Consider the following 26,272-nt stretch of genomic DNA (forward strand, 5'->3'; position numbering starts at 1 on the left):
TTTTATTTATGAAAGACCACAGATACTACAGCTGACATAAAGATCATCTTCCCCTGCTGCTCTGACCACCATGTTCGACAAAAGATACCAAATATTGCCTGGCAGCTCAAGCACAAAATTTGGCCGCCAATATCCCACCTTCCTCCTCTCCCTGCTACACCTGCAATCAAAACGACTTTGAATGGCAAAGCTGAAATGTCTTAAGAACAAGTGTAAAAACTCTCAGCTACGAATGTCAAAAATGGATACCAAAGATTAGGAGAGGATAGGCACAAGCGACCAGAAGGGCAGTTTCCTCTCAAAAAGAAAAGCTTTTTTGAGCAAAGTATATTTATTGTGTTTAGCATACACCAAGAGAGAAGTATTTGATAGCTTGGCATTAAAAGGCAGAAGAACATTTTGCTGCTGGAAGAACAGCATAAAGAAAATAGATTTACTCAACTGCCCAAGTGCAGTCAGTGCACCCCTAGTTTCAAAGTACATGAGGGAGACCACTTTTGAAGAGAAAGTCGTCAGAAAAAGGGCAACTGCTGCCATCTCGTGGGAGGCCAGTGTCCTGGCACCAGATACTGGGGTCCTGCTGGTCCTCGCCTCTTACCGCTTGTAGGCTGAGTGGTCGTTCTTCACGCTGCACTTCATATTTTTCAGCTCATCCAATACCGCAAACATGTTGATGAATTTGCCCAGCGTGATCAGATACGCTTCAGATACAAAATCCTTCCTCCTCTCTGCATGGCACAAGCGTCTTACCTCCCCACAAAATCTTTCGATCGCGTTTCTCTAATGGGAAAAAAAAAAAAAAAAAAAAAAAAAGAAAAAGGGAGTAAAAGCCGTGACGTTTCCAGGAAAAAGGTTTCACTGTGTAGCTGGAGCTGGTCCAATGAAAAGCATCACTGAAGCAGAAAAATGTTTAAAGCATGCAAGGCTAACGAGGCATCAGCACAGGCATTCTAGCTCCATCTCTGTGTAACTCGCTGTCAGAGATTTTTGCCACAGAGCTTGCCTGGCACAAGAGGCGAGGTTCTTCTTCAGAGATTAAAGTCATACAAGTTTTACATCCCTCTGAAACAAGTGCATTTTCCTTAGTGAGCAAGTGCATAGGCATTAAAAGGTAGATTATAGGTATATTCTCTTAAAATGAAAAACCCCACAGCACACTGTTTAGTAGTAGTACATGCCAACTCCCCAAATCATCCTGCCACATTTATTTGAGGGCTTATTTCCAAGCGCACGTCAGGGCCACCTGAGATGGGGATTGCAAGTACAAAAGAGACAGCAACTTCGAATGTAAAGAGGAATCTGTTCTGAGTTTAGAGCACTAATCTCCTTGAACAGAAGGAGACTGCTCATAGTCAGCAAGATCCGCCAGTCGGGGAAGACGACAGGAAATATTACATTTCATTCAGTCTCCTCTTCCTGTGTGCTCCAGGGCTCGTGGGCTCTGGCTCCCTCCGAATAATGCCTGAAAGCATCCCCAGTCCATTGAACCAAGTGGCAAGCGGCCAGCATGGGAGGAAAGAGACAGACAGACAGACAGATGGCCGTTCTCCAGTGCCCATGAAGCTCGGGTGGCTGGCAGGTCACAACAATGGGGTTAGCTTGCCTCAGTTATGAATTTCCACAGCAAAGTTGCATCTGCTGCTCTGGTGTGCAGACTGTGGATCCCTCACTCCTCAACAAATGGTTCCTGTGCTGAGACACTTTTATGTATACATGTAAAATACATTATATTCCTATTTCCTTTCTTCCTAAAGTGACAGAACTGTCCCCATGTGCTACATAGGGACCATATGCAATTACCTTCGACTTTATGCTGAAAGTCTTAACGGAGATTGCTGGAAGTTTTTAAGGTAGGCATTAGAAATTCTGTCCTTCTGAGAGACAATATGTTGGGGGGGGTGTTTGTTTGTTTGTGGTTTTGTTTGTTTTTTTCAAAATATAATGAACACACAATATCAAGCATACAAAACAGGAATATAAAAATATAAGTCTACTGACAAATTTTATTTCCATTCCTTTTACCTGAAAATACATAAAATTCATCAGTTTTGTGACTTCTGGCTCCAGAACTTCCACAGTTTTCTCATAAATTTCTACTCTGTTAGGCTGCTCATTGCACTTGACCTGTGGATAATTAAAGAGATCATTACACTTGGAACTTTTCCTGATAAAGTCTCAGAAACTAAGATCTCCAAAGTCAATTTGAGAAAATGTATCATCATCCTAAAGAGATAAACTTAAGGCATAAATTGCCAGTTTTGGTAATTCTATGCTAGTCTTCCAAGGTTAACTGTGTGTGTTAAAAAGAAATTAAAAAAAAACCCCTAAGATTTTTCTCTCTGTTACCTCACAGCAAGTAATTCAGTTTTCAAACACCTCCGTATGGTTAAGACTACTTTCCTTCCACACTATTAAGCCACTGGCTGAAAGTCATGCACTAAAATAGGCCAAAACCAGAAATTAAAACAGATTACCTGTTTTCCACTCTAAATATTTAAACCACAGGACAAGACTTTCTTGCATTTCAGTACAAAAATAATTGCATTGCAAACTCCTTACAAAGCAGGCAGGCGTCAGCTCACGGTTATAATTTTGTTCAGTTTTCTGGTGCACCTTAATATTCTTCCCACCTTTGTACAACCATTCTCAGACACTTGAGGCTGCCTATGGACTTCTCACCTATTCGCAGGGGTTTCATTTGCATACAGATCAATAAAACACTGCATAGCTCTGACATTCAGAAAATTACTACCTAGGATGTCTAGAAACTTAAACATTTAACCTGAATTGTAATTATTACATGCTATGCCACCTGCTAAACCTGTTTTGAACTGAAGTATTAAGTTGGGGGGGTCCATTCTCTTGAATGAAATTAATTAAATTTTTACCTCTAACAGATATGACAATCAAAGATTTTCCTTCTAGAGCACATTACCCCTATACTACTCTTGAGCCAATCAGTAAGATTAACACAAAGGCGAGACCAACTGGTCCCCAAGTGCTAAAAGACGCTATGGCACGCTCAGCTTTCCTATACAGGAGTCAAAGGAGACTAAATTTTGTAGATTCTTGATAAAGCTACACCCGTGCAACTATGCACCAAAACAAGACAGAAGTTCACAAGATTCATGACAGTTTAATTTTCATCCTTTACCTGAGGAATGGCTCTTGAGCAGCTTCTCCATGTGTATAACATGACCGCGTATTCCTGACCTTCTTCTAGCATTTCATTCTGTAAGACACTCAGTGTAATTAGGCATTGTAATCAAAAGGGTTAAATCCACTTGTCTTCCATCATTCCAAAACCTTGTCCAAACAAGCCTGTTTCTCTTATCATAATGTATATGTACAAACACAAATTTATTGCAAGCTGAATGATAGATCATACGGTAGGTATGTAAAATCATATTACCATAATTCATAGGCTAAGCTGGCATAGTACATGAATTAGAGCTGACCAGCTACTGATGTCCAGCTTGCCTATAATATAATCCAACAGCTAAAAAAACCCTCACTCTTTCTCAGTCATCTGTTTTAGCACCCAACCTAATTCTGAGAGAATTCACATCATCATCTTCATACCATGTAACAACCTACCAGATCACTAAGCAAAAACTATAGCAATTATGCCTACCTAACGAAAAAAATTATTATCTCCCCACATCAGATTGTTTTTTGTGTTGTGCTTTCTTCCCTAAACTAAAGACGCTGTGATCTATAAATAAAATGCTAATCTGAAGGGGCAAGGGAGGTGTTTGTTTTTCTTTTTAAACTCTGATACTGCAGGTAGAATGGTCAAGAATGAAGGAGTCAGCACATGCAGAGCAATATCCTTTTTTCCTTGTCCAAGGAGATGCTCTACAATATCCAAACAATCAAAACAGGTTAAGGAGTGTCCAGATAATTTTAAGAGGAGATTGGTGTAAATTTACATAATTTTCAGAAGCATCTAATCAAGTGCTTAACCTGCCTATTCCACTATTTGTTAACTGGTTTCTAGAATTGCATGACATTATATTACTCCTCATTTTCCAAGAATGCCATGAAACGACAAGTTCAGTACAGACCAGTGTTTGCAGCCTACAATTTCTTTTGTATCAAAAAAAAAAAACAAAAAACAAAAAAACCCAATAGCTACACCATCAGCAGAGATGGATGGAGTTACTGGTATGAAGTCTTATGTTATATTGTGAGACTGTTAAAAACCAGAGAACACCTCACTACAAAAGCATACCAACACACCACTAACATCCACGCTCCACAGTGAGGAAGCCAACAAAAGCCCTTCAACACCACTAAACTGACAGAGAAGTAGTGGATATTTGGGAGGATGGAAGGTAATTTTTCACTCAAGTTACAGCAGCTACTTGTCAATACAACCAACTCACCTCAGAATACTGGAAAAATGCATAATGAAAGCAAGAAACTTTTGAGCAACACTGGTTGATCAAAGAGAAAGATCATTTTAAAATTATCAAGAAGTGTGTGTGCGAAAAAAAGATAAGCCGTGCACTTTTTCATCTCACAGCCTCATAGAAGTGTTGTAGGTAACCTGGTTTGTGGTTTTCTGTGACCACAATTCTTATAATGAAATGCAAGAAGACATGTTCCTCTCCTTTTATTCCAAGTTAACACGAAAGTATATATCTGAACATCTACTTACCATGCTAGAATGGACTGTAGCTTGCTCAATGTATCTTGCAATGCCAGTGACAAATGCATTTCTGTCTTCAAAATTAGTGTTGAAGTTTGGCTGCAGAGAGAGTAAATGCAGAATTTAATCTTTGGTAGGGAAAAGAATATCTACACATATTGCAAATATAAACACACTTTGGGTTTGGTTTTTTGTTTGGTTGGTTTTGTTTTGTGGTTGTGGTTTGGTTTTGTTGTGTTGGGGGTTTTTGTTTTTTGTTGTTGTTGTTGGTTTGGGTTTTGGTTTTTTTTTTTTTTGGTTGGTTTTTTTTTTTTTTGGTTGGTTTTTTTTTTGTTTGAGGGGGAGGGCGGTTGTTGTTGTTTTAAATAGCATACACTCTTTTTCTTAACAGCAGTGGGAAATGGAAAAACTCTTCTTCCTATAATAACAACACACCTGGTAAAGCAGAGATGATGGCGGAGGTTCAATACATGGTTGCTGGTCTGGCAGTGGTAATTCTTCCAAGAGATCCACGTTGGACAAGGCATCCTCCAGCGTTACTTGTGCAGTCATTTTGCACCTGGTTAAAAAATACATACGTACCTATAAATATGTATACACACATACACATAACTTCTTATATTATTATATACACTGAAAACAAATGAGTAATATAAAGACCAGGGAACTACTCATGTTGTTGGAAATGTACAGTTTCCCTACAACCATAACAGAAGAGAAACAGTCAAACTGAAAGCCAGGTTTTTTTAGTATACAAGTTTAAAAAAGACTTTTAGGACTGACATCCTCCTCCTTCCTGAGTTGAGAAATGTTTCTCCTCCCCCATGGCTGTACACCAGAAATACACAAAAATAGAGGAAAGGATGATGACCTCTAATGCATTGTAAAAAAAGGAACACTTCTCTCATTAAACTAGAAGAAAAGGTATTCTGGGGTTTGCTTCAGTCACAATAAAGACAGAAGAATTCTGTAATAAGCGCAGGCATAAAACTTTCCTGTGAGGTTTCGGTTTTGAGCTGAGGAGTTTTCAAACATTTTTCAAACATTTCAAACACGCACAGATGTCACTACCAGCCCATCTTCAGGAGACCTGGCTCCTGAAAGGTGCCAGCAGTCTCCCGTGTTTCACGTCCTAGGACATCCAGATCTGCTTTGAGGGGTCAGTGACAGAGAGGAACAAAACCCGTCAGGGTCACGGCAATCTCCGCACACCTGTGCCTGCTGCCACTGCGTGGGGGTTTGAACAGCAACTAGAAGAAATTTTAGGAAGAAAGCGTGGGGTGGAACAACTCAATCATCCAATCATTCACTTTTCCATAATCTACTCATTCTCCTCGGTGGAGTAGAAAATTCCTCATTTTTAAGGTAAGATCTCTAACCAAGCTGTCTCTTTTTTTCTCTGCGGGGCTTTGCAAGTTATTTTCCCCCCGCTTACCAGAGCAAAACCGCGCACCCACTGTGCAAGCAGTGGCTGAGCCTGCTCTCAGCTCTAACGAGGCGGGCAGGAACGCCGAGCACCCGTGCCCCAAAGCTGCAGGGCCCTGCCTGGCACCCAGCACCCCCATGGAGCCCCACCAGGAGCAGAAGAACAAGCAGATCTCGCCGCAGCTTTGCCACAAGCTCACCGCGCAAGAGATGAGACGGGCTGGCCGTCCCACTGCTCCCTGCGCTTTCAGTGGGACGGCAGAAAAACCTCCTCACTTTCTCCTACCTAATCATGGTTTCCTGGGGGAAACCCCATGGAAACAGCAGCTTTACCTTCAAGGAAGCGCTCGGCAAGAAAAAAAAAAACAAACAAAAAAACCAACGCACCAACCCCACCACATAAAAAACCCCAACACACGCACACCCAAAGCCAAGGGAAGGAAAGAACCAGCCAGAACCAACCAACCTATCTGCCTTCAGAGACCAACCCCGCGCCACAAGCCATTGCCGCAGAGCTAACTAACATACCCTGCACAGAGAGAGCTCGCCGACAGCTTTAAACAACCACCATCGGAAAAGTCCAGGGGCCTTTTGCTTCTTGAAACCCCAGCCCAAACCTTGCTTCGAGCCTGAGCGTGCGAGTTTTTGTTAAAATAAATACATAAACAAATGCCCACATTGTGCAATTTGTGATTCCTGCCAAAAAATGAGGAAGGACTGGACTGGCAGGAGTGCTGGCTGGCAGACCTGCGCTGGGACTCTTGCCCCACACCTGCCTACACCCAGCTCAAGCTCCATCACATGAACCACAGTTAAATTAGAGACCGGTAAAACCCACGGCCTCCTCCATTCGATAAATAAATAAATGCCAAAAACATTCCACGTCTGGGCAAAAGTCCTGTGAGGAGGTCAGACTCTCCCTAGAGGGAACAGAAGAGAGTTGCCAAGAAGTCAGAGCATTTCAAATAAACGATATTTTTATTTTTGGCCTGAGTATCTACAAATCAAGCTTTAGCTAAAAAAGAAAACAACCCAACACTTTACTTAGGTTAGTTTAACCGAGAGGCTCCTTCCAACTTGAAACTTCTCCTCCTCGCAGCCTACTCTAACCCACTGCACCGCAGGACAGGCAAACAGACACAAAACACAGACTCCAAGCGAGCACAGCAAGGGGCATGTGATAGAAAACTGCTCCACCTGCGCTCCAAAAACCACAGCGAAAAGTGGCTGCCTGTTCTGCGCCAAAAATTACTGCTCTTAATAAGTCCACTCATAGGGGAGCTGTCATTTAATGGAAGAAAAATATCAACACCCTCTCCCCAGTCCTCCCATCTTCCTTCTCTTCCTAAAACATGGTCCATTGATGACTTGGGTCTCTGCTGCAGAAGACAGCCAGGCAGCCACAAAAGCCAGGCTCCTGGCTTGTGTTTCCTCAGCGCTACAAACAAATATTCTGAAAACACAGCCCTTAATCCCCCGGCGTGCTATTTTAGAAAGCACACCTCCAAGGGTTTGAGCCTCAATATTTATGATTGCACAGGAGTGATCCGCTAGTATCAGCTTTCTATTCTCAGACTATCAGGCTATCTGTGGATTTGTTTGGTTTTAATACAGGGAAGTAATTTAAAAATAGAAAACAAAGCATAAGCAAAACCAAAATCCTATCTCACTTATGCTGCCATCTATTTAATAGCACACGTCTGGGAAACCCTTGTGCCAGAGCCACATTTTTCCAAGCTCTTTGGCACGATTTCCCAAAGACAGATCAGCATTTTTTGAACTGGGAAAACACACGCAATTGGGTGCAGACAAAAGCCTTCGTGTTTTAAGGTCGCTCGCTCACAGCTGTGCAGTTTTGCCAAAAGGTATCCACACGCCTGGTGTTTTGTTGGCCATGTTCAACGCTCCTGGTTCTCCGGCGTTTTTATTCGGGTACCTAGTGAGACATGAAGAGGAAGCAGCTCCTTCCTGCCCAGCTTCGACACATTTGCAAACATTGCAAGGCCACAGTTCACCCTTCAGGCTAAACATGAGAAGAAGTTTTTCACAACGAGTGTGGTGAAACGCTGGCCCAGGTTGCCCAGAGAGGTGGCAGATGCCCCATCCCTGGAGACATTCCAGGCCAGGCTGGACGGGGCTCTGAGCAACCTCATCTAGTTGAAGATGTCCCTGCTCGTTGCAGGGGGTTGGACTAGGTGACTTCTGAAGGTCCCTTCCAACCCAAACCATCCTGTGATTCCCCTCTGCTCCCCGAGCAACGGAGGCTGGACAATGGCAGGGGGACAGCTGCAGCTCGGCCACACTCACGACTTGTCAGTCAGGAGACAACGTCCCACACCCCGGTGACACCACCACAAGCTGCTTGCCACCTCCTCGCCTGATGTGGAAGCCCTGGGACCAGGAGAGAAAAGATTTCCTTGAAGTTCAAGGTTTTTTTTTTTTTCCCCTCTTTCTCTTCTGCTGCTGTTGTTAATAAAACCAGCTGTAAATGACAGTGGCCGTTTCTAATGTACAACAATGGAAGGCTGGCAAAATCAGAATTTTTTTCCCTCCTAAGTCTCAGAAAAATTAATTTAAGAAAACTAAAAATCCTAAGACACAAAATTGGATAGTTTTGCTTCCTTAAGAGTCTTTAACTATGAGTTCTTAAGGTGAAATTACCAGGCAGGAGAGTTAATACTTTAACAGACTCCTTTTTGGCAGAGAACGTAAGAAACTTCAAAGATCTACCTAAAAAATTCAGAAGTTGCAGTCTGATCAGGCGTTTCCCTAAATGAGAACAGATTAAAATGCTGTAGTCATACTGATAGTTGTAGTTATACTAGTAAACTTATCCAAGCTGTGAGAATTACTTTCTTACTAAATTCCTACAATATTGTGTTTTCACCTTTGTACCTACCTGAGATTTTTCGGGATAGAAGATGCGTAATAATTATTTCCGAAATAATCCTCTTTTTATCTTTGTATCAGGACCCATCATTACAGCAGTAAAGTCAAAATGCACTCCAAGAACGCATTTTCCTGGACGTAAACAACTTAATGAAAAACCATTCATCAGCTGACATCCTCTCTCCAGCAGAGAGAATGCATACACTGGTTTTGCTAAATTTTGGTGTTTGATGAGCATACCCAGCTTTCTAAGCAGGAGACAACAGCATCTGTGCTGATTCTCAGCTCCTTTTTCTGGATTCCAAAGCAAGAAAAATCACTGTCTCCTGCACAGGCAAGCTTCAGCTTTGCAGTGCCAAGTCCCGCCGTGTCCAAGCATCAGAGGTATCAATCACAGGGTTTTTAGGGAAACTTTAAGTACGTTATTGCAAGGCCACTGACTAGCTTAAATTAAGATATTCTTCTTTTTCTTCAGTTGTAAAGGAGATGAGCCCTGGCTGGGCCTGATTTGCTCAGAAAATCTTGTGCTACAGAGAACCTCACTGAGCCACCTCATCGCATTTTGTCCACAACAAAACAAAAAAAGGCAGCAGACCTTGAAGTCCCTTTAGCGTTCTTTACATTTTGATTTAACTTCAGAGCTGGCTTATCATCAAAACACATTCAGACAAGAGATTTGCCAATTTTTTAAAATGTCATAGTTCTGTACTCTTATTCACAGCCATGCAACTGTGTGGTAGGCAGTGACCTGCTCACAGCATTGCTCTGATATTCAGAGGAGATGAGTGTCAATCCTTATAAAGGCGCTGTCTCCACATCTCCATCATTACAGAACAATGCTGAAGTCTTTGCAAAAGACCTATATTCTTAATTCCAAGCATATCAGAAAACAGCCAGGATGCTTCTCTCAGCCTCGTGCTTTCAGGTCTCCTGAAGCTTCAGAGTATCCGGAAAAAAATATGAATAGGAACAAATTATGGTGAAAAGTCTTTTGGATGAAAAAATAGAAAATTTACAAGAAGAAATAATAAAAAACCACAGAAGGTAAAGGACTAAGAAAGCAGAGAGTACAGAAAAGAGCCTTAACTTCAGAATCACTGTGAGAGAGAAGACTACTGCTTTCAAGCTTAAAGTTAAAAAAATTCCCCCAAATTCTAGGGAGTTAAGTAGTTATTAAAAAACCTTCGACATTTTAAGATTTCTTCCAGTGACAGAGTTAAGCAGATCATATTATTTATCAAAGATAAGATCAAAAGATAACTCAGGCACTCAGTCTATAAATAGCTAAAACAGGAAAATGATGCTTGATGACACGAGATAGTTCTTACATGTGTTTAGCAACGGTGCACACAATCCAACAGATCTAACTCGTACCTAGCAACCAAGTTAAAAAAAATAAATATGGGTAAAGCAAACGAACTTGGGTAACTGCAGGCCTCTTGAGACCTTCTTAGAAATGCAGAAATTACCATGCAGTTCCTCTTTAGCCTCTGACATAATCATTTGGCCAAGACTTCCCCAGAAACAACCCCTACTGGCCTTAAGAATCTATCCAGCTGAGCTTTAAAAAGACATCAATTCCCAACATAAAAAGTTCAACCTCAAATGACTAGGTTTGATGGTATCTGCTTACACCACAAAAATTATCAGATAAAATATATGGCTGTGTTAGACAAGATCAAGGGATGATGAGGATGGTATCATGTTATCACAAGACATTAAAAAAAAATCAAAAGATAGATTATCATGAAAATATATAGAGAAAGAATGGGAGGTAACTGCTTGGAGAGGTACAAGTATATATGCTATTTAAATTATTTGCAAACTGGCATTATCCCCTGGACTAAGACTGTGAAGTGACCATTCCCACAGAAAACAGATAAATAGTATAATTCAGTTCTTTGGTAAACAAACAAACCAAAACAAAACAAAAAGTAGAGAGTATCAAGCTACAGTGAAAGCAACTTTTCTTCAGATGACACCAGTTTAGACTATCACACAGCACGCACAGGCATTCGCTTCATTGCAATCCCTGCTCTCCCTTTGGGAAAAAGAAGTAACAATGTTAATCCTCCCTAAATTAAACAAAAAATAATTAAAACCTAAATCACATAGCCAATGGGCGTTTTTTCCTTTGCATCACTCACTTGATAATTTGAAAGACTGGGAACACCTGAGCGCCCTCACCTTGAAATCTGTAAGGATTTATCCTCACACAACTATCAGAGTGAAAAGCCAAGCAAGGTAGGGTTGGAACAGGTAACCATCTAGACACAGTGACAACTTCCAGGTGGCTTTTTGCCATCAGCTTCTTACAGCACATCTTTTGCCACGCTGCTGCATACCAGAAAGATTAGGTGATGGATATAACCAAGTCTATTGCTACCACACGATCGCCTTGTGCCCTGGAAGGTAAACTTCCATGGAAAACAAAAGAAGGGTTTAGCTGATAGCAGGGCAAGGGAAAGATCTGAGGAGTGAACAAACAATGCTATGGAGAGGGAACCTTTCCCCAGCACTGATATAACACATGGAGGCCCAGCAGCCAACCTCACCACCCAGGGCATTCGAGCTGCTAAGGTGAGTAAAGGCTCATCTCATTTAGGCAATAGCTCAGCTGTTCACAAAGGTTGACTTCCTTTTATCATTAACCTCCAATTAAAAAAAAAAAAAAGGCACGAAAGAGATAACAACGTAAAGGTTCTGTGCTTTTTTTCAGCTTAACTTCAGCTGAATTACCAGAATATCTGCAATATTCTAAGAGTAAAATGAGTGTCATTGCTCAGTTGGGTCCTTAAGGTGCCCTGGCATGAAGGGCTGCAGCAAGCTAGTAGAGGCAAATGAAAAAGTGATGGATGAAATAACTTTCCTCTACTCGTTCATCCCACTTTTCAGACGGACTCTGAAAAACAGGTGCTGAAAAGTAAGGCATGTTCCACCTGCTCTTGAATGAATCGCCAGCTGCCCCAGCTGTCCCCACGGCAGCTACAGCAAAGCAACCCCCTCCTGAGGTCCTGTCCTCTTCAGAGCAGCCCACCTACCACAGCTTTCTCTTCTGGCAGACCCTTTCCCTCCTGTGCTTGTTTGACTGAAAATGAGTTAATTTTCTTCATGCAGTTAGAAACCTTTCTTTTTCATAGCTAGCACGGTCATTATTTGGACTTGGTTTGAGAATAAGAGATAACATCCCAGCATAAGAGTTTTTAATTGCTCTGGTCTGAGAGCCAGGGGCATTCTGAGCACTCTGCCCACAGGTGTGAGGCATCGAGAAAGGGGGGCATAGGTGGAGGAGGCCTTGACTGACATCCAGACTGATCAATAAGAGTATTCCATCCCATTAGCGTCATGCTAATTATTTAAGGAGAGTCGGGATCTTCAGGTCGCTCTCTGGCATTCTCTTCGCTCTCGGAGACCTGTTCAGGGGAGTTCTGTTCAGGATTTTCTTTAGATCAGCCTTCGCCATCCTGCCATTTTGCAGAGGCCTCTGGGCCTTTTCTGCCTTTTTTTCCTCTTTTCTCTCCCTGGGATCAGCTGTTGGGACCAGGTGCTGCTGCCTGGGACTGGCTGCTCAGTGCGGACAGAGTTTGTGAGGAATTGCATTGAGTACCTTTTATATTCTATTTCTATTTTATATATCTATTTACTAGTAGTGTATTAGTATTTTGTTAAACTGTGTTTATCTCAATCCAAGTTTCTCCCTTCCCTTTCGATTCTCCCCCCTATCTGGGGGGCACTAGGAGGGAGTGAGTGAATGGCTATCGTGGTTGTATTGCTAGTTCAGGTTAAACCATGACATCTCCCTGCCCCAAACGCACACACCACCACTTCTGGAGGCATTTGGCAAGGCAGGCGGGAAGAGCTAAATGGGCAAAGAGTTGAGCCACGTTTAATCTCAGGGCAAGGAGAGTCAAAGCAGCAGCAGCACTGGTCAGCCTGCCACTGTAATGAACCAACAGCAATAGGGCCCACAGGGAAACGCAAGAGCCCAAGTGCTTATCCTGGAACAAAGCGTAAAACAAAGTCATCATACAGATGCAAAAGAGCACTGAAATTATCACGAACTCTTCATTTTTACAAGCTGTACAAGTTAGACCCCAGGGGCTCCTTTACTTCACCATTCTTGGACACCAGCATCTTAAATACACACCTCAAATAACAAAATAAAGAAATTCTCCAAAGCTTAACTTTTCAGTCATTTAACCACAAGCTCCAAGAAAACTTAAAGCTTAAAATGAGCATGAATCCATTCAAAATGCAGACAGTTACACTTCAAACACCCTGAAACAGTTCAGGAAAAACATATCCTTTGGCCATCACAACCGCAGGGCAAGTTCCCACCACTCCGCAGGAGAGGCTGGGGCCCCCAGTCACAAAAGGCTGGATCAGCAGTTTGGGGCTGCAGCTGGCATCCACGTGCTGCACACCAAGCTCTGAGCTGGGATCAGCAAAGCCTGACCCACTCGAGCACAGTTTCTCTCTCTTTCTCCACTGCAAAAAGGCCCAGTTTTGGGCCCCTCACTGCAAGAAAGACGTTGAGGTGATGGAGAGAGTGCAGAGAAGGGCAACGAAGCTGGTGAGGGATCTGGAGCACAAGACTGATGAGGAGCAGCTGAGGGAGCTGGGGCTGTTCAGCCTGGAGAAAAGGAGGCTGAGGGGAGACCTGATCGCTGTCTGCAACCACCTGAAAGGAGGTTGGAGCATGGAGGGGGTTGGTCTCTTCTCCCAAGTAACAAGTGACAGGACAAGAGGAAACAGCCTCAAGTTGCACCAGGGAAAGTTTAGATTGGATATTTGGAAAAATTTCTTCCTGGATGTTGGGCATTGGAACAGGCTGCCCAGGGAAGTGGTTGAGTCACCATCCCTGGAGGTGTTTAAGAGACATGTAGATGAGGTTCTTAGGGACACGGTTTAGTGCCAGTGTTTGGTTAACGGTTGGACTTGATGATCTTAAGGGTCTCTTCCAACCAAAATGATTCTATGAAAAAAAGCTGCCACAGCATGTTCAGGGATGGGGCAGTGCAACTGCACGAGTGGGGCAAGAAGAGGTGCTGCAGCACACCCCATCTCCTGCTGCTGCACAGAACGGGCCACAGCTGCACCCAGTACTATCTGAGCTCCTGACACTAGCGTAAATCCCTCACCAATAAAACACATGCAAATACTACTGTGAGAATACACCCCAAGAAAGCAGAGGTATTTTGGGACATTCAAGGAATTGGTTTTGGTTAAGACCATGCTCTACATAACCCCAAAAGATCTCAAACATTAACATTTGTAAGTGAAAAAATTACTTCTTGTTCAGAAAACTGGTGAGGACTCATGCCAAGGAGTGAGATAATTAAGGTGGAGTTTATACAACTACCAAAAAAATGCTGGATTACAGAAGTTCTAGAAAATATTATGACTTTGCAGATGAGAGCACTGTTTCATTTGACTGAAAACAGGTGTTTTGAAGGGACGGCCCATGACTTTTTGGAGTTCACTGGACACATTTTTTCATTTTGCTTTTAAATAGCTGCATTTGATCCCCAAATGCTTGTACATGTTCCCAGGCTCAAAATAAAACAAAGAGGAAGTCTGTCTGCACTTGAAACAGCACTTCCTTTGACATTGCCCCTTTTCTTTCCTAAGTCTGCAAATGCATGTTTGAATCTTAAAATAAAATCTCAGATCTGGCTTGTATACTGCAAATTACAATTGTACAACCCATGAATCAAAACATGTATCTACGTGAGTTGTTTTGCCTTTTAAAAATAGGCATAAATAAATCAAAGCTTACCCTGCTTTACAGAACAGGATAGCATGGTGACAATCAGGAAAATTCTACGTACAGCAGTTAAAGAAAAGGGAGCATATCCTTCAAAAAGGAGAAACAAAGGCATTCAGCAGTCCACACACAGAAGGAGAGATATTAAAATAGGGATAAACCTAAAAAGATGACTGAATGGCCTGTTGAACTTAGGTGTATGAGACCAATCTCAGTGGACTCCACAGGAACTAATGACAACATTCCCATAGGAATAGGTTTGGTCTACACAGCAGCAGAAGTTACGTTTTATCCCTATAGCAACAAAACATTTTTGGGCTCCTTCTGTTCCATTGTATCATTCTTCTATGCTACTGGCTTGCAGAAAATGAATTAAATCATTTTTCTACGAAGAAAAGTTGATTCTATATTCTGTGTAATATTCATACCCAAGTTAAACTGTGAGACTGATCACAAAAGGCCCTTGTGAAGGGGCTAACAAAAGGAATGGATTTTCTCTTCCAAGAACAGCATAGTGATTACTATAATATTCATTTTCTTTCAAACCTCCAAAATCTCTCTCAAAAATTCCCTTTTAGTTCTATTTTAATTAAACTTCAAAAGCCTCAGCTGTTTAGCTGCATACCTATCAATTCAGAATGAGCAGAAAACATTTTAACAGACTGATAACTAAAGTGTTTCAGAGAACAGCAACGCCCTGGATCTTCTCAGTTTGAATGCTCGCTTTCTGTGCTCTGGACAGCACAATCTGCCTTTTTGCCAAGGGGATCAGCTAAGATGTTCCTTTTGGGACTGGAGCTCCTCTTTGTTCCTAAGCAACAGATTTGCATAAACTGAAGGAGCAAAGAAAAATGCTTTTCACATCATTTACTGGCCTGCCTGATTAAAGTAAAAGACAGAAGAAAGCAAACAGCAGCTGACAGTCCTTTGTGTAACCAATTTGACATACTGTTAAGCTTTCAAAAATATATTTGTGACTGGAATAAAAAAAGGCTTAATGGGTGCAAAAGGGAAAACAAAAATTCTGAAGCTGAATTATCCCACCCCGGCACCACGGCAAGTCCCAGAAGAATGGCCACACAATGGAAACAATTAATTTAGTATTAGACTCTTACAGGGCAGTGTGGCTCACATTAGCTGCCTTGCCCTGTCGCTGGAGGGGTGCAGGAGAAGAAGCAGGCTTCCAAGAGCAGACATCAACTTGGAGGAAAACATAATGCTAAAGCACAGAATGGCGTGGGTTTTGTTTTGGTTTTGGGTTTTTTTTTTTGGGGGGGGGGGTTGTTTGTTTGGGGGCTTGTTTGTTTGTTTGATTGTTTGGGGTTTTTTTTAGAAAATCTCGACTTCCCAAACTAAAAGCACTTGGTGTTCAGTCACATGTGAATTTTTCATGCAACCTTCTTTAATAAAGTTGGCACATTGCTACCAGCCCAGCTTCTGTCCTCTGCAGGGAAACATCACGACAATAACATTCCCTGCTCTTTACACAAGCAATAACATGCTATGACAGTGCAACTGAGGTTCAAGCGCTCAGTGATACACCAGTCTTATCACCTCAGACACCAAACTCTGTGCAGTATCAGATGCTTCGGTAAGCAACAGCAGCACTATTTCCAACCTAAAAACCACACTTTCGTGAGGCAGCACAGTTCCTCCCTCCCACTCCATTATCAAAGTCAGGAGGACACCACTGCTAATGATGCTGTCATGTAGCTGAAACAACTCGCTGGCACACTGACCACCAGCACTCAGATGACAATCGGTCACGCTTGTCAGTTAACTATAGGCGTTCCCTTCCAGTGCCCTGGATGAATTCAATTCATTTTTAATGATGGGAAGGCCTGACGCTCCACGATCATTGCAACAGGCTATGAATGGGAACCCTCGGGCTTTTTGGATGAAGCCTACATCAAGACTGGTGAGCCATGGTGGGACGGAATTGTCTCCCCTGACACCCCCCTTTTAAAGCATCAGTAAGAAAACTCTGCCATGATTAGACAACATCATGTAACCTTAGGCCTCCCATATCATAGCACAAGGCTGGAGCCACTATATTCTTGCAAGCAAGTCAGCACAAGAGCGAGTTTATCTTTTCCTGCTGTACTAGCAGCCAGCAGTAGCACATGGCTGAGCACCCACTAATTCTACAGCAGCAGTACCTGCAGTGAATGACGCAGCAAATAATCACCAGGTATTCTGACAGGCAGCCTGGCTACACATCTGCAGTATCATTCCAGACCTTGAAGCTTTGGAGGAGAGATGCAACAACCTGATGATAAAACACAGGGTCAAATGCTATCCCCATGCATGAATCTCAAGCGTAGTGCAATACACGCACTTCGAAAATGGGAAACTGATTCTGCTTATCGCAACTCCTTTCATTTGAGAATACATTACAATGGTATGCGAGAAGCCCAACTCCACAAAGTTTGCTCCCAAGGCATCCCACGCACGTGAACAAGGAGGGAGGGCCCGTCGCTGCAGCCTGGTCTGCAGCACACAACCCCCTCTGCAATGGCACTTGTGCTACAAGAATTCACAGAGGGGTTTTGCTTAGTTTGTGTTGATCTGTGTACTCGGGCTCGAAGCTCAAAATATGTCAGCGGGATAAAATAAAATTTAAAATTCTGCTATTGGTGGAGCTAGGTGGCTGAGGGGGTGCTTGTGTTGATATACTAATTAATTCTTACCTTTTTTTCCATGTTCGCTCAGAACACTAACTCAGCTCTGTATTAATCCTAAACTTACATACATATTAAAAACCCTTCCACAATATTTGGCCTCTCTTCAAGCTGAAATGAAGTTAAAAGATTTAACTGTTGTTTCCTTCTGGGTTAGGTGTGCAGAGATCTATTTTGTCACACTTATTTGCCTCATCCCTTTAACACTCCCCTGATACTGCATCTTTGAGCCGCATCAACTGCAACTTATGTTTTACTTGTCTTTCAACTTCCAGTTCTTTCTTTTTATTGCTTCTTGACTAACTCCCTCCACCCTTCTCTTTTCCATGTTCTTTTCCCCTCACCCAGTTCACTTCTCCCCTGTTGTTTAGTCTTCTCTTCTTGTTTTGCTGCTTGGGCTGTTTTGCTGCTGCTGTCTCCTGCAGCTGTCCTCAACGCACATGTCTTCCATACTTCTGTTTCTGACTCTTCCTGCTGTTGCACGGGTGTGTTAGGAAGCAATGCCGCTCAGCATCGCTTTGGGCAAGAATAAAATTTAGCACCGAAGCACAGCGCTTCTGGCGCGTTCAGCAGTTGTGAAAAGCTCTCTCGTTTCTTAGCAAGGATAAGATTCCCAGTGTAAGGATTCTGCGAAGAACAAGGAAGGAAGTAGCAAGAGCAATAACCACACCAGAAAGAAGAGGAGAAAGCACATGCGCTCCGAGTTAACCCAGCATTGCTCAGGCACAGCACCTTTCATCCTGCAGAAAGACTGTTGTCGCAGATTTCTCATGCTTATTCAACATGGGCTTAGTTAGTTGTCCTTTGTATTTGCTGTGGGGAGAATGCTGTTACCTTAACCAAAAAGGGTGCACCTGTGTGCATATACTGAAAGGAGCATTGGACCTGGGCTGAGCACCAGTCTGTCACATTACAGGTGAGAGAGATGAGCCACAATGATAAAGACAAGGAGTCTTCAAATTTCGATCTAAAGAATAACGCAACCCCCTCAGCCTTAGACAAACTGCTTATCTAAGCACGCGAGTTCTTGAACTGTACTTTCACTTCACGAGACTGGGGAGAAATATAGAAGAAAACATCGTTTTCTCAGGGGACGGAGAGACAGCACTTGCTTCTCGAGCCCATTTCCACACAAGGTTGCTTCAAGGTCAGTCTCACCGCTTGTGGCAGCAGCTCCTGCCCACGGAGAGGCCACCAGCCACAGCCCTGCATCAGGGCAGCCACCCAGCTTCCCTTCCCTTCCTTTCCCTTCCCTTCCTTTCCCTTCCCCTCCCCTCTGCAGAGCCTCCGTGTGATACATCCAGCTCCGTCTTACAGCACATGTCCCCGATGACACGACAGGCATTAATTATATACAGCGGGTTCCTTCAATGCAAAGCTGCAGGTGAAGCTCTGGCTTCGGCACTGCCTTATTTTGAAGTTTAAAAAGCGAACAAAGGCTTCAGTAAAAATGACTCTTCAAAGCTGCGTGCTGTCATTGCCACTCCTTCCCTCTACCTGAAAGTATTTACTAAGCCCAGCAGTGCAACTTCCTCAACTTTCATTGAAGCAAAAAAGAAAAAAAAAAAAAAAAAAAGGTATGCTGCTTTATCTGAAAAATCAGTTGGAAGATATTTTAGGCAAATCGGTAATACTTATGCTTTAAAGTAGCTTTTTATTTAATATACAACACTGTACAAGAATAATGTACAATTTTGCAAAATTATGGGGTTTTTTTTTAAAAAAAAATCAGACTTCAGAAGCTGTTATTAAAAAAATGTACCACTAAATGCATTTTGGGGAGGAGGGGGAGAGTCAGACAAGAAGCAACTTATGATTTAACAGTGCTCTTAAAAAAAATAATAATTAAGGAAATACTACAGGACAGGGTGGGGGAGAAATAACCCAATAGCTTTTAATGTCTTAAGCTTTCTTTTTCTTCTAAAAGAGCTCATCATCTGTAACATTTTATACTTCCATTCTTATACATGAAAATATGCAGTTTCAGTGAAAATTAATCAAAAGCTTTACTTTTGATATCACCTGATAAGCATCCACATCTTTCTCGAGCAATGTGTCATGATAGTTTAACTGAACTTTACATTCAGAATGTATGATTCAGTGACCTCTCCTTATTAACTTAATATATGTCAGTAAACCCACTTAAAATAATTAGAGCTATAATGAAAAGACTATAAATCAAGTTCAGGTCTATAGCATTTTTATTTCCTGCCAACAAAATGTCCATGTCCCTATTAGAATTAAAGTATTTTAAAGCAACATACAGCACTATCATATTTTTATCTAACCCTTGAAACAAATCCCTTCTATACCTGTAGTGCACAAACATCTCCAAAAGCTCCTTGTAGCATTTACACAGCTGAAATCACTACTTAGCATGTCAAACCTTGAGACTCATGTCCTAACATAAAACCACAGCACAGGCTTTGAGATATTTGTTTCGAAAACCAAAAGCACCATTTATGTTTTTTCTTTTACTTAATATTGTATTCATTCATGAGAATGTTACTAAGACTCAACCATGCTAATCATTTGTAGAGAGTGCCATCTAATAAGTGTTAGTCTACACACTGTCTGAAGCTTTAAGATGCCTTTTGGTGGAGGGCGGGGAGGGGGGATGGTATTTTTTGCTCCAGATGAGTAATTCCAGGCCTTAAAAAGTTGCTTGGTCATTCCTCTACCTCCTGACCAACATTCCTGTAAAGCAGACCTGCAGAAAGCAGCCCCTTGAGAGAACTGCTGAGAGACACACCGTTAAACTGAGAAAACCTCCCAACATCTGGTCCAAGCGTGGAGAAATCACGCAATTTCACTCCGCGAGCAACTGCTTTGTAAACCAGGGAAAAGGGGACACCACAGCCTGCTGCCCTGGCATTTACTTCTAACAAAAGCAGGAACAGAAGCGCCAGTTCCTCATGTGTTCGTGTTACACAATTATTTGAAATAAGAAAAGCTTTATTAAAGTTAGCAGGTAGAACCCTCCCTCCTGGGAAGGTCGTTCACTTTAAGCTGCACCAATGCCAGGGCTCCTGTCCCAGCAACGCACGCGCAGGACTAGAGAACAACCACCCAGCTGAAGGACCACCACGTTCACCTTCTCTCTGGTTATTGAGAAGAGTTTGACAAGCACCTCGCTGTGTGACTTGCAGGGTTGCGAATCCACACCTGGCAGACCACAGCCAGGTAAATCCCACGCAGGGAGTGCCCAGCAAGCAGCTGGTTTGACTATGAAGGGATTTCCACCTCGAGAACCCTCCCTGAGCTCTGTGCCTCAGCAGACCATGAGACTGTCTTACGAGGAGCAGCTGAGGGAACTGGGGCTGTTCAGCCTGGAGAAAAGGAGGCTGAGGGGAGACCTTATGGCTCTCTGCAACTACCTGAAAGGAGGTTGTAGCATGGAGGGGGTTGGTCTCTTCTCCCAAGTAACAAGTGATAGGACAAGAGGAAACGGCCTCAAGTTGCACCAGGGGAGGTTTAGATTGGATAGTAGGAAGAAATTCTTCATGGAAAGGGTTGTCGGGCATTGGAACAGGCTGCCCAGGGAAGTGGTGGAGTCACCATCCCTGGAGGGGTTTAAAAGGTGTTTAGATGAGGTTCTTAGGGACGTGGCTTAGTGCTAGAGTTAGGTTGTGGTTGGACTCAATGATCTTGAGGGTCTCTTCCAACCCAAATGATTCCGTGATTCTATGACTGATGCCTTGTTTGGGTCCCTGACAGCAGGAGCAGGGCGCTGGTGAGGTGAAACAGCTCCAGAAGATGCAGGGAAGGGCCATGGCAGCTCCTAGCCGTCCACCCCTGGGACCACCACCACCTCCCAGCCATGGAGGCCTGGAGAGCTGGGCTCCCTCCCCAGCCAGATCTGCTCACAGCTCTGCTGCCCGCAGCCTGAAATCACCTCCTCTACAAGGGGCTTTCTCCAGAAAGGCTGCACAACTATAAATTCACTTGCTGCCCCGTTGATGGTTAGCCTGAGGGGAGGGGGTTTTTTGCTGAGGTGACAAACACCTGACAATTATTTGTGCCATACCCACATTTACCATCACCCTACTTTTTACAGTTAGAAGTCCAAGTATGCCACTTTTCCCCCCCAAAAAATGAACAGCTCTAAGATAGGATTTTCTCCACAATGCACACTTTTATGAATAAACGTATTTATAGACATAATAGAGGCAGAGAAGAAACAGTATATACTGACACAGAGAAAATCTTTTAAGTCCTATGGAGAAAACAAGCTCCAAGGTTTTTCCCAGTGTGCTTACAAGGAGCTACCCAAAAGATGAGTTACAACATTTTTGGTGGCAAGAGATAGAAAGATTATCTGCTACTTCACACCTTCTGCCTTCCTGTAGCATGTCTCATCTCTGCATCATACATTAATTTTACCACTAGAAAGGCAGGTGATGTGGATTAACAGAATTATACTTAAACCAAACAAATCGATACCCACTCTCAGTTATCTGTATTACATAGCAAAGTGTACCCCTGAGCCCTACAAACGTCAGCTTCTAAGGGCAGATGTACAGTAAAGAGGAATCTCAAACTGATGTCCTTAGCTTAAAATATGAGTACCATTACCAAGTTCTCAGTAAGTTTTTGTAGGCATCCAGTTATATTTCACAATTCTGGTATGTCCTTCCTCCATGTTCTTGTATCAGAGCTGCATGCACAGCACACACACATACACAAAAAGACAAACACAGGTGGGTTTTGTTTGTAATGTATTCAAATAACAATGTAACCAAAAACTAACAAAATGCCCTGGAAGAATAAGGTCTATCAGAGACCACTTGTAACAAGGTATATGTTTTAAATAGCAATAGTTTCCAAATCTGCTGTATTTACTGCTCCCTCTCCATGTGATCTGAGAGCAGGTCCAAATGGAAGCTCCAGAGTGTTCAAATGAATCACATTCCCCAGAGTCTGCCCAGATCCACCCGAACCGCCTCACCAGTCATTCGTGCTTCAGCTGCGCCAAGCTCCTGCAGCATCCCTAGGTAAACAAGCACTTAATTTGCTTCAAGAATAATTGCTTTTTAAGTTGGGGCTTGCCATAGTAACTACAGCTATTTAGAAATATATAAACAATAAAAATTCAGAAACTGGCACTGTCACTGTTTCAAGAGAAGCGCAGTCAATCACACGGTTGACTCCTGATTCACTGTGGCACAACGTGCCACCCAGCATTAAAGTTTACTTTACTTCTTGCTACAGCAAAGGAACCACATGAAGAACTTGCCCCAAGAACATAGAGCAAGGACTGTGAAATAAAACCATCTCGATGTGCACATAAATATGTGTGGAAATTATGCTAAGATTAATTTTCTCTTGCATAGCATTGCAAGCGATTCTAGTAGCTTTCGAGACAACAGATGAATAAAACTGAAACCAAGAAAAGGAGCTTTGTGGGGATTTTTTTGTTCCATCTTTTTGTTCCAACTTTGCAGCTCAAATCCAACCACCCTGAAGCTTCCACTTCTGCCTGAATATCTTGGAAGTCTTTGAGAAACAATACAAAAACTAAAAATAAGATGATTCTGAGAAGAGACTTATGACAAGATTGGGAAGCCTAGGCACCTTCCAAGACAGCTCTCTTGGATAATGAATAAACAAAGCACTAACCAAAACTTTAGGAACAGATCAGACAAAGTTCTAGCATAAAAGACATACCTGGAACAGATAGCTGTTAATTATTTAATTAAGCTTTGAAGTCCGGTCATGAGAGTTTGTCGGCCAATTCACACTTAAGGCAAACTAAAGAAACACGAATTTTGCTAATGAACACTTTAGACGTTTCACATACATCATTAAAGTACTATCAGCTTTTCTAAGTCACACATTCAGGACTTAAGAACTGCAAAGTCTGGATTGTTTGTGGAACATTGCCTTATAACGTAGGTTTATTTTTTTTTTTTCAACAACTTATGTAATTCAGCTCAACTTAGGTTTAAATACTGTGATATCTTATTAAGTGAGAAGTTTTAAGTTTATACTGCTGAACACATTTCAAACACCACTCCACTCTCCTCGTCATGACCCTCAACAGGAATTGACTAAACCCAAGGTCTCTAAACAAAACACATGGTCTTACTCATCTTCAGCAGGGCAGCCGGGGGCAGGGGGGAGGCAGGTTCAGAGATGTTTATTCTCTAAATTACTAAACAAATAAACTAGGTGTAGCAATCTGGAAAAAAAAAAACCCAACACAAAGTACAGTTGAGATATTCCATTGATCACATCGTCCTTCACAAGAAAAAAAACCAAAATCTAAGCTGCTGCAGAGAAAGAGTACTGTACATTTCTTAGAGGGCAAGCTGAGCAAGCGGTGACAATACTGGGACTAAGCCTTCCTGCTGTACAGGCTGCTCCCAAATTCCTCCTCCTCCTTCCTGGCAGCTACAGAGACCTCAGCTGCCTGCACCAGCCAGACTTCACGGACCAGTTGCCTGGGAACGCTTAAAGAGCCTTTTACATAAGATGAGGAGAAACACTGTATTTACAAATACTAAAAAAAAAAAAAAAAAAAAAAAAAAGTTTTTAAGCGACAAAAGAAGGGCTTAAGTGAAGAACCAGAACATTGAAGTAAGGTCTAGCAAAGCATTTTCTACCATATAGGGGTTTGGACTAGATGATCTTTCGAGGTCCCTTCCAATCCCTAACATTCTGTGATTTGTCTTCAGCTGAGAGAAACTTGGTCTGAGCAGTTTGTATAAGTGCAATTAATACAAACATAATACAGAGATCACAGAACTGCACATGAAAAACACGCTAACCAGCAACACCACATGTGTATGCATTCAATAGGTTTATTATAATAAGCTTATGGCAAATAAGTAACTGGAATGCAATAAGGACTGGAGTCACTCATTAGCCTAAGCTTTCCATTTCCCACAGTTTACAGCAAAGCATGGTATGACCGTCTAATTAAGGAGAAATTCCTCCAGACGTCTTTCCTCCCCCTCCAACGCCACTCTCCAGCCACCACTTCTGGCAGACTGGCTACATCCCACAAAGACAGCTTCCTCCTAACAGTCTCCCTGGCACAAACAACCATTTACATGTCTAAATGCTACTCAAACCTGTCATCAAACGGCGCGGGAATAAAAATCAAGGCAATGAGAGCCTACTCGAAGGCAAAGATGATTAGCAGAGTTGCTGGTGAACTACAAGAACACTCATACAGATGAAGTGCACGTCTGTCTTCATCTCTTTGCTCATCAGAGACAGGGAGAAGAGGGATGGGATAACTGACCACTCATCTGGGGAGTTTTGTGGTTCCACTGAGATATGAGAAGAAACTTCTTCTCAGTGAGGGTGCCAGAGCACTGGGACAGGCTGCCCAGGGGGGTTGTGGAGTCTCCTTCTCTGGAGACATTCAAACCCGCCTGGACACCTTCCTGTGTAACCTCATCTAGGTGTTCCTGCTCCGGCGGGGGGATCGGACAGATGATCTTTCGAGGTCCCTTCCAATCCCTAACATTCTGTGATTCCGTGATCCTCACTACAGCCTAGTTATTTTAACTGGATAAAGTTCAGCTTACTCAAGAGGAAGTTACTCTATGTTCTTAGACAGACACTAGATCATCTCCTTCATCTGAAGACCAGAACAGACTTGCATGGAACTTTTCACTTTTCTTTTTTCCCAACCTAATCTGCTCCCAGACAGCCTAGGAAACGAAACCCCGACCCACCCCTCGTGTCAAAGGCACACGGGCTACACACACGTGAGAGAGAACAACTCAGACCCGACACCCAGAAGCTAAGACTAAAAAAACTGGCTTTCAGGTAACGACCCCTGAGGCTTCACCCACCGGCAGGGCTCGTCCGACGGGGCTCGTCCGACGGGGCGGCCGCCTGCCCGCTGCCGGCAGCGCCCGGCCGAGCCGCCGCACGACCCCTTCCCGCCGCAGCAGCGCCCAGGGAGGGGGGAACGAATAAAACAAAAATCAGCGGGTGGGGGTCGCGGCCAGCAGCGAGAGGTGCGCGGAGCTGCCCGGCACCTCGGACACGAAGCCTCTGTAAAAGGGGGAGGGGGGCGAAGCCGCAGCCGAAGCGGCGGAGTCGCCGCCTCAGGGACGGACCCACCCCGCGGGCAGGCCGCTCCGGGCCCGGGGAAGCGCTGCTCACCCGCTCGCCGCCGGCTCCCGGGAAGGGCGCTGCGCGGCGGCGGGAGGGGCCCCTTGTCCGCTCCGCTCCGCTCCGCTCCGCTCCGCCCGGCCCGGCCGCCGCCGCCGCCGTCGAGGGTCGCGTCGGTCCGGCGGCTCCGCTCCTGGGCCGCGCCTGGCGGGGAGTTTCCTGTCTGAGTCACTTCAACCGGGAGCTGCGCAGGGAAACACCCTTCCTGCCGCTCCAGCTCCTCCTCCTCCTCCTCCTCCCGCCTCATCCCAAACCTGCCGCCCCTTCCCTCCCCCGGCAGGAGCCGGCTCCTCCTCCTTCTCCCGGGAAGCTGGGAGCCGCCCCGGGGCTCCCGCAGGCGGGAACCGCTCTGGGCTTTTAATGAGAGAGGCCTCTTCTGTGCCACATGCGCAGGGAAATCTACGTATACGAGGACAAGTCTATATATATATGACGACCGTGCCGCCGTGGTACTTGTGTACAAACCAGATGGAGCCCGATTCGGCGCCCTGGCACCCCCAGCATCACCCCGCAGGGAAATCCGGTACTCCGGGGTGGCTTTAACATTTGTGTTTTTCCACTTTAGAAGGGAAAGAGCCCGGCAGTAAGGACGCAGGATCTAGCCTAAGAGAATCAAAGGGGATCCTGCAGGAAACCCTTTAAAACGTCCCCAAGAGGGTGCTCATGCGTGTCTTTTTCATATGCGAAATGCCACTGTTGATTGAAACTAAAACCAGAAAAAAC

At 43.6% G+C, this 26,272-nt stretch overlaps 1 protein-coding gene across 1 annotated transcript in view; it reads right to left on the reverse strand.

Annotated features, from left to right (window-relative positions):
* The window catches only part of CYFIP1 (cytoplasmic FMR1 interacting protein 1), a 79,935-nt gene extending 54,207 nt beyond the window's left edge, over positions 1-25,728 (reverse strand). Inside the window, exons 1-6 of the mRNA XM_065626804.1 lie at positions 25,541-25,728; positions 5,090-5,213; positions 4,664-4,753; positions 3,155-3,232; positions 2,023-2,124; positions 599-780 (exon numbers count right to left, since the gene is read on the reverse strand). Coding sequence (XP_065482876.1) covers positions 599-780; positions 2,023-2,124; positions 3,155-3,232; positions 4,664-4,753; positions 5,090-5,206 — 569 coding nt within the window. The 5' untranslated portion in view covers positions 5,207-5,213; positions 25,541-25,728. The remainder of the gene's footprint in view (positions 1-598; positions 781-2,022; positions 2,125-3,154; positions 3,233-4,663; positions 4,754-5,089; positions 5,214-25,540) is intronic.
* Between the last annotated feature and the right edge of the window lie 544 nt (positions 25,729-26,272).

This window comes from Caloenas nicobarica, chromosome 1, assembly GCF_036013445.1.
Source record: "Caloenas nicobarica isolate bCalNic1 chromosome 1, bCalNic1.hap1, whole genome shotgun sequence".
Lineage (NCBI taxonomy): Eukaryota > Metazoa > Chordata > Aves > Columbiformes > Columbidae > Caloenas > Caloenas nicobarica.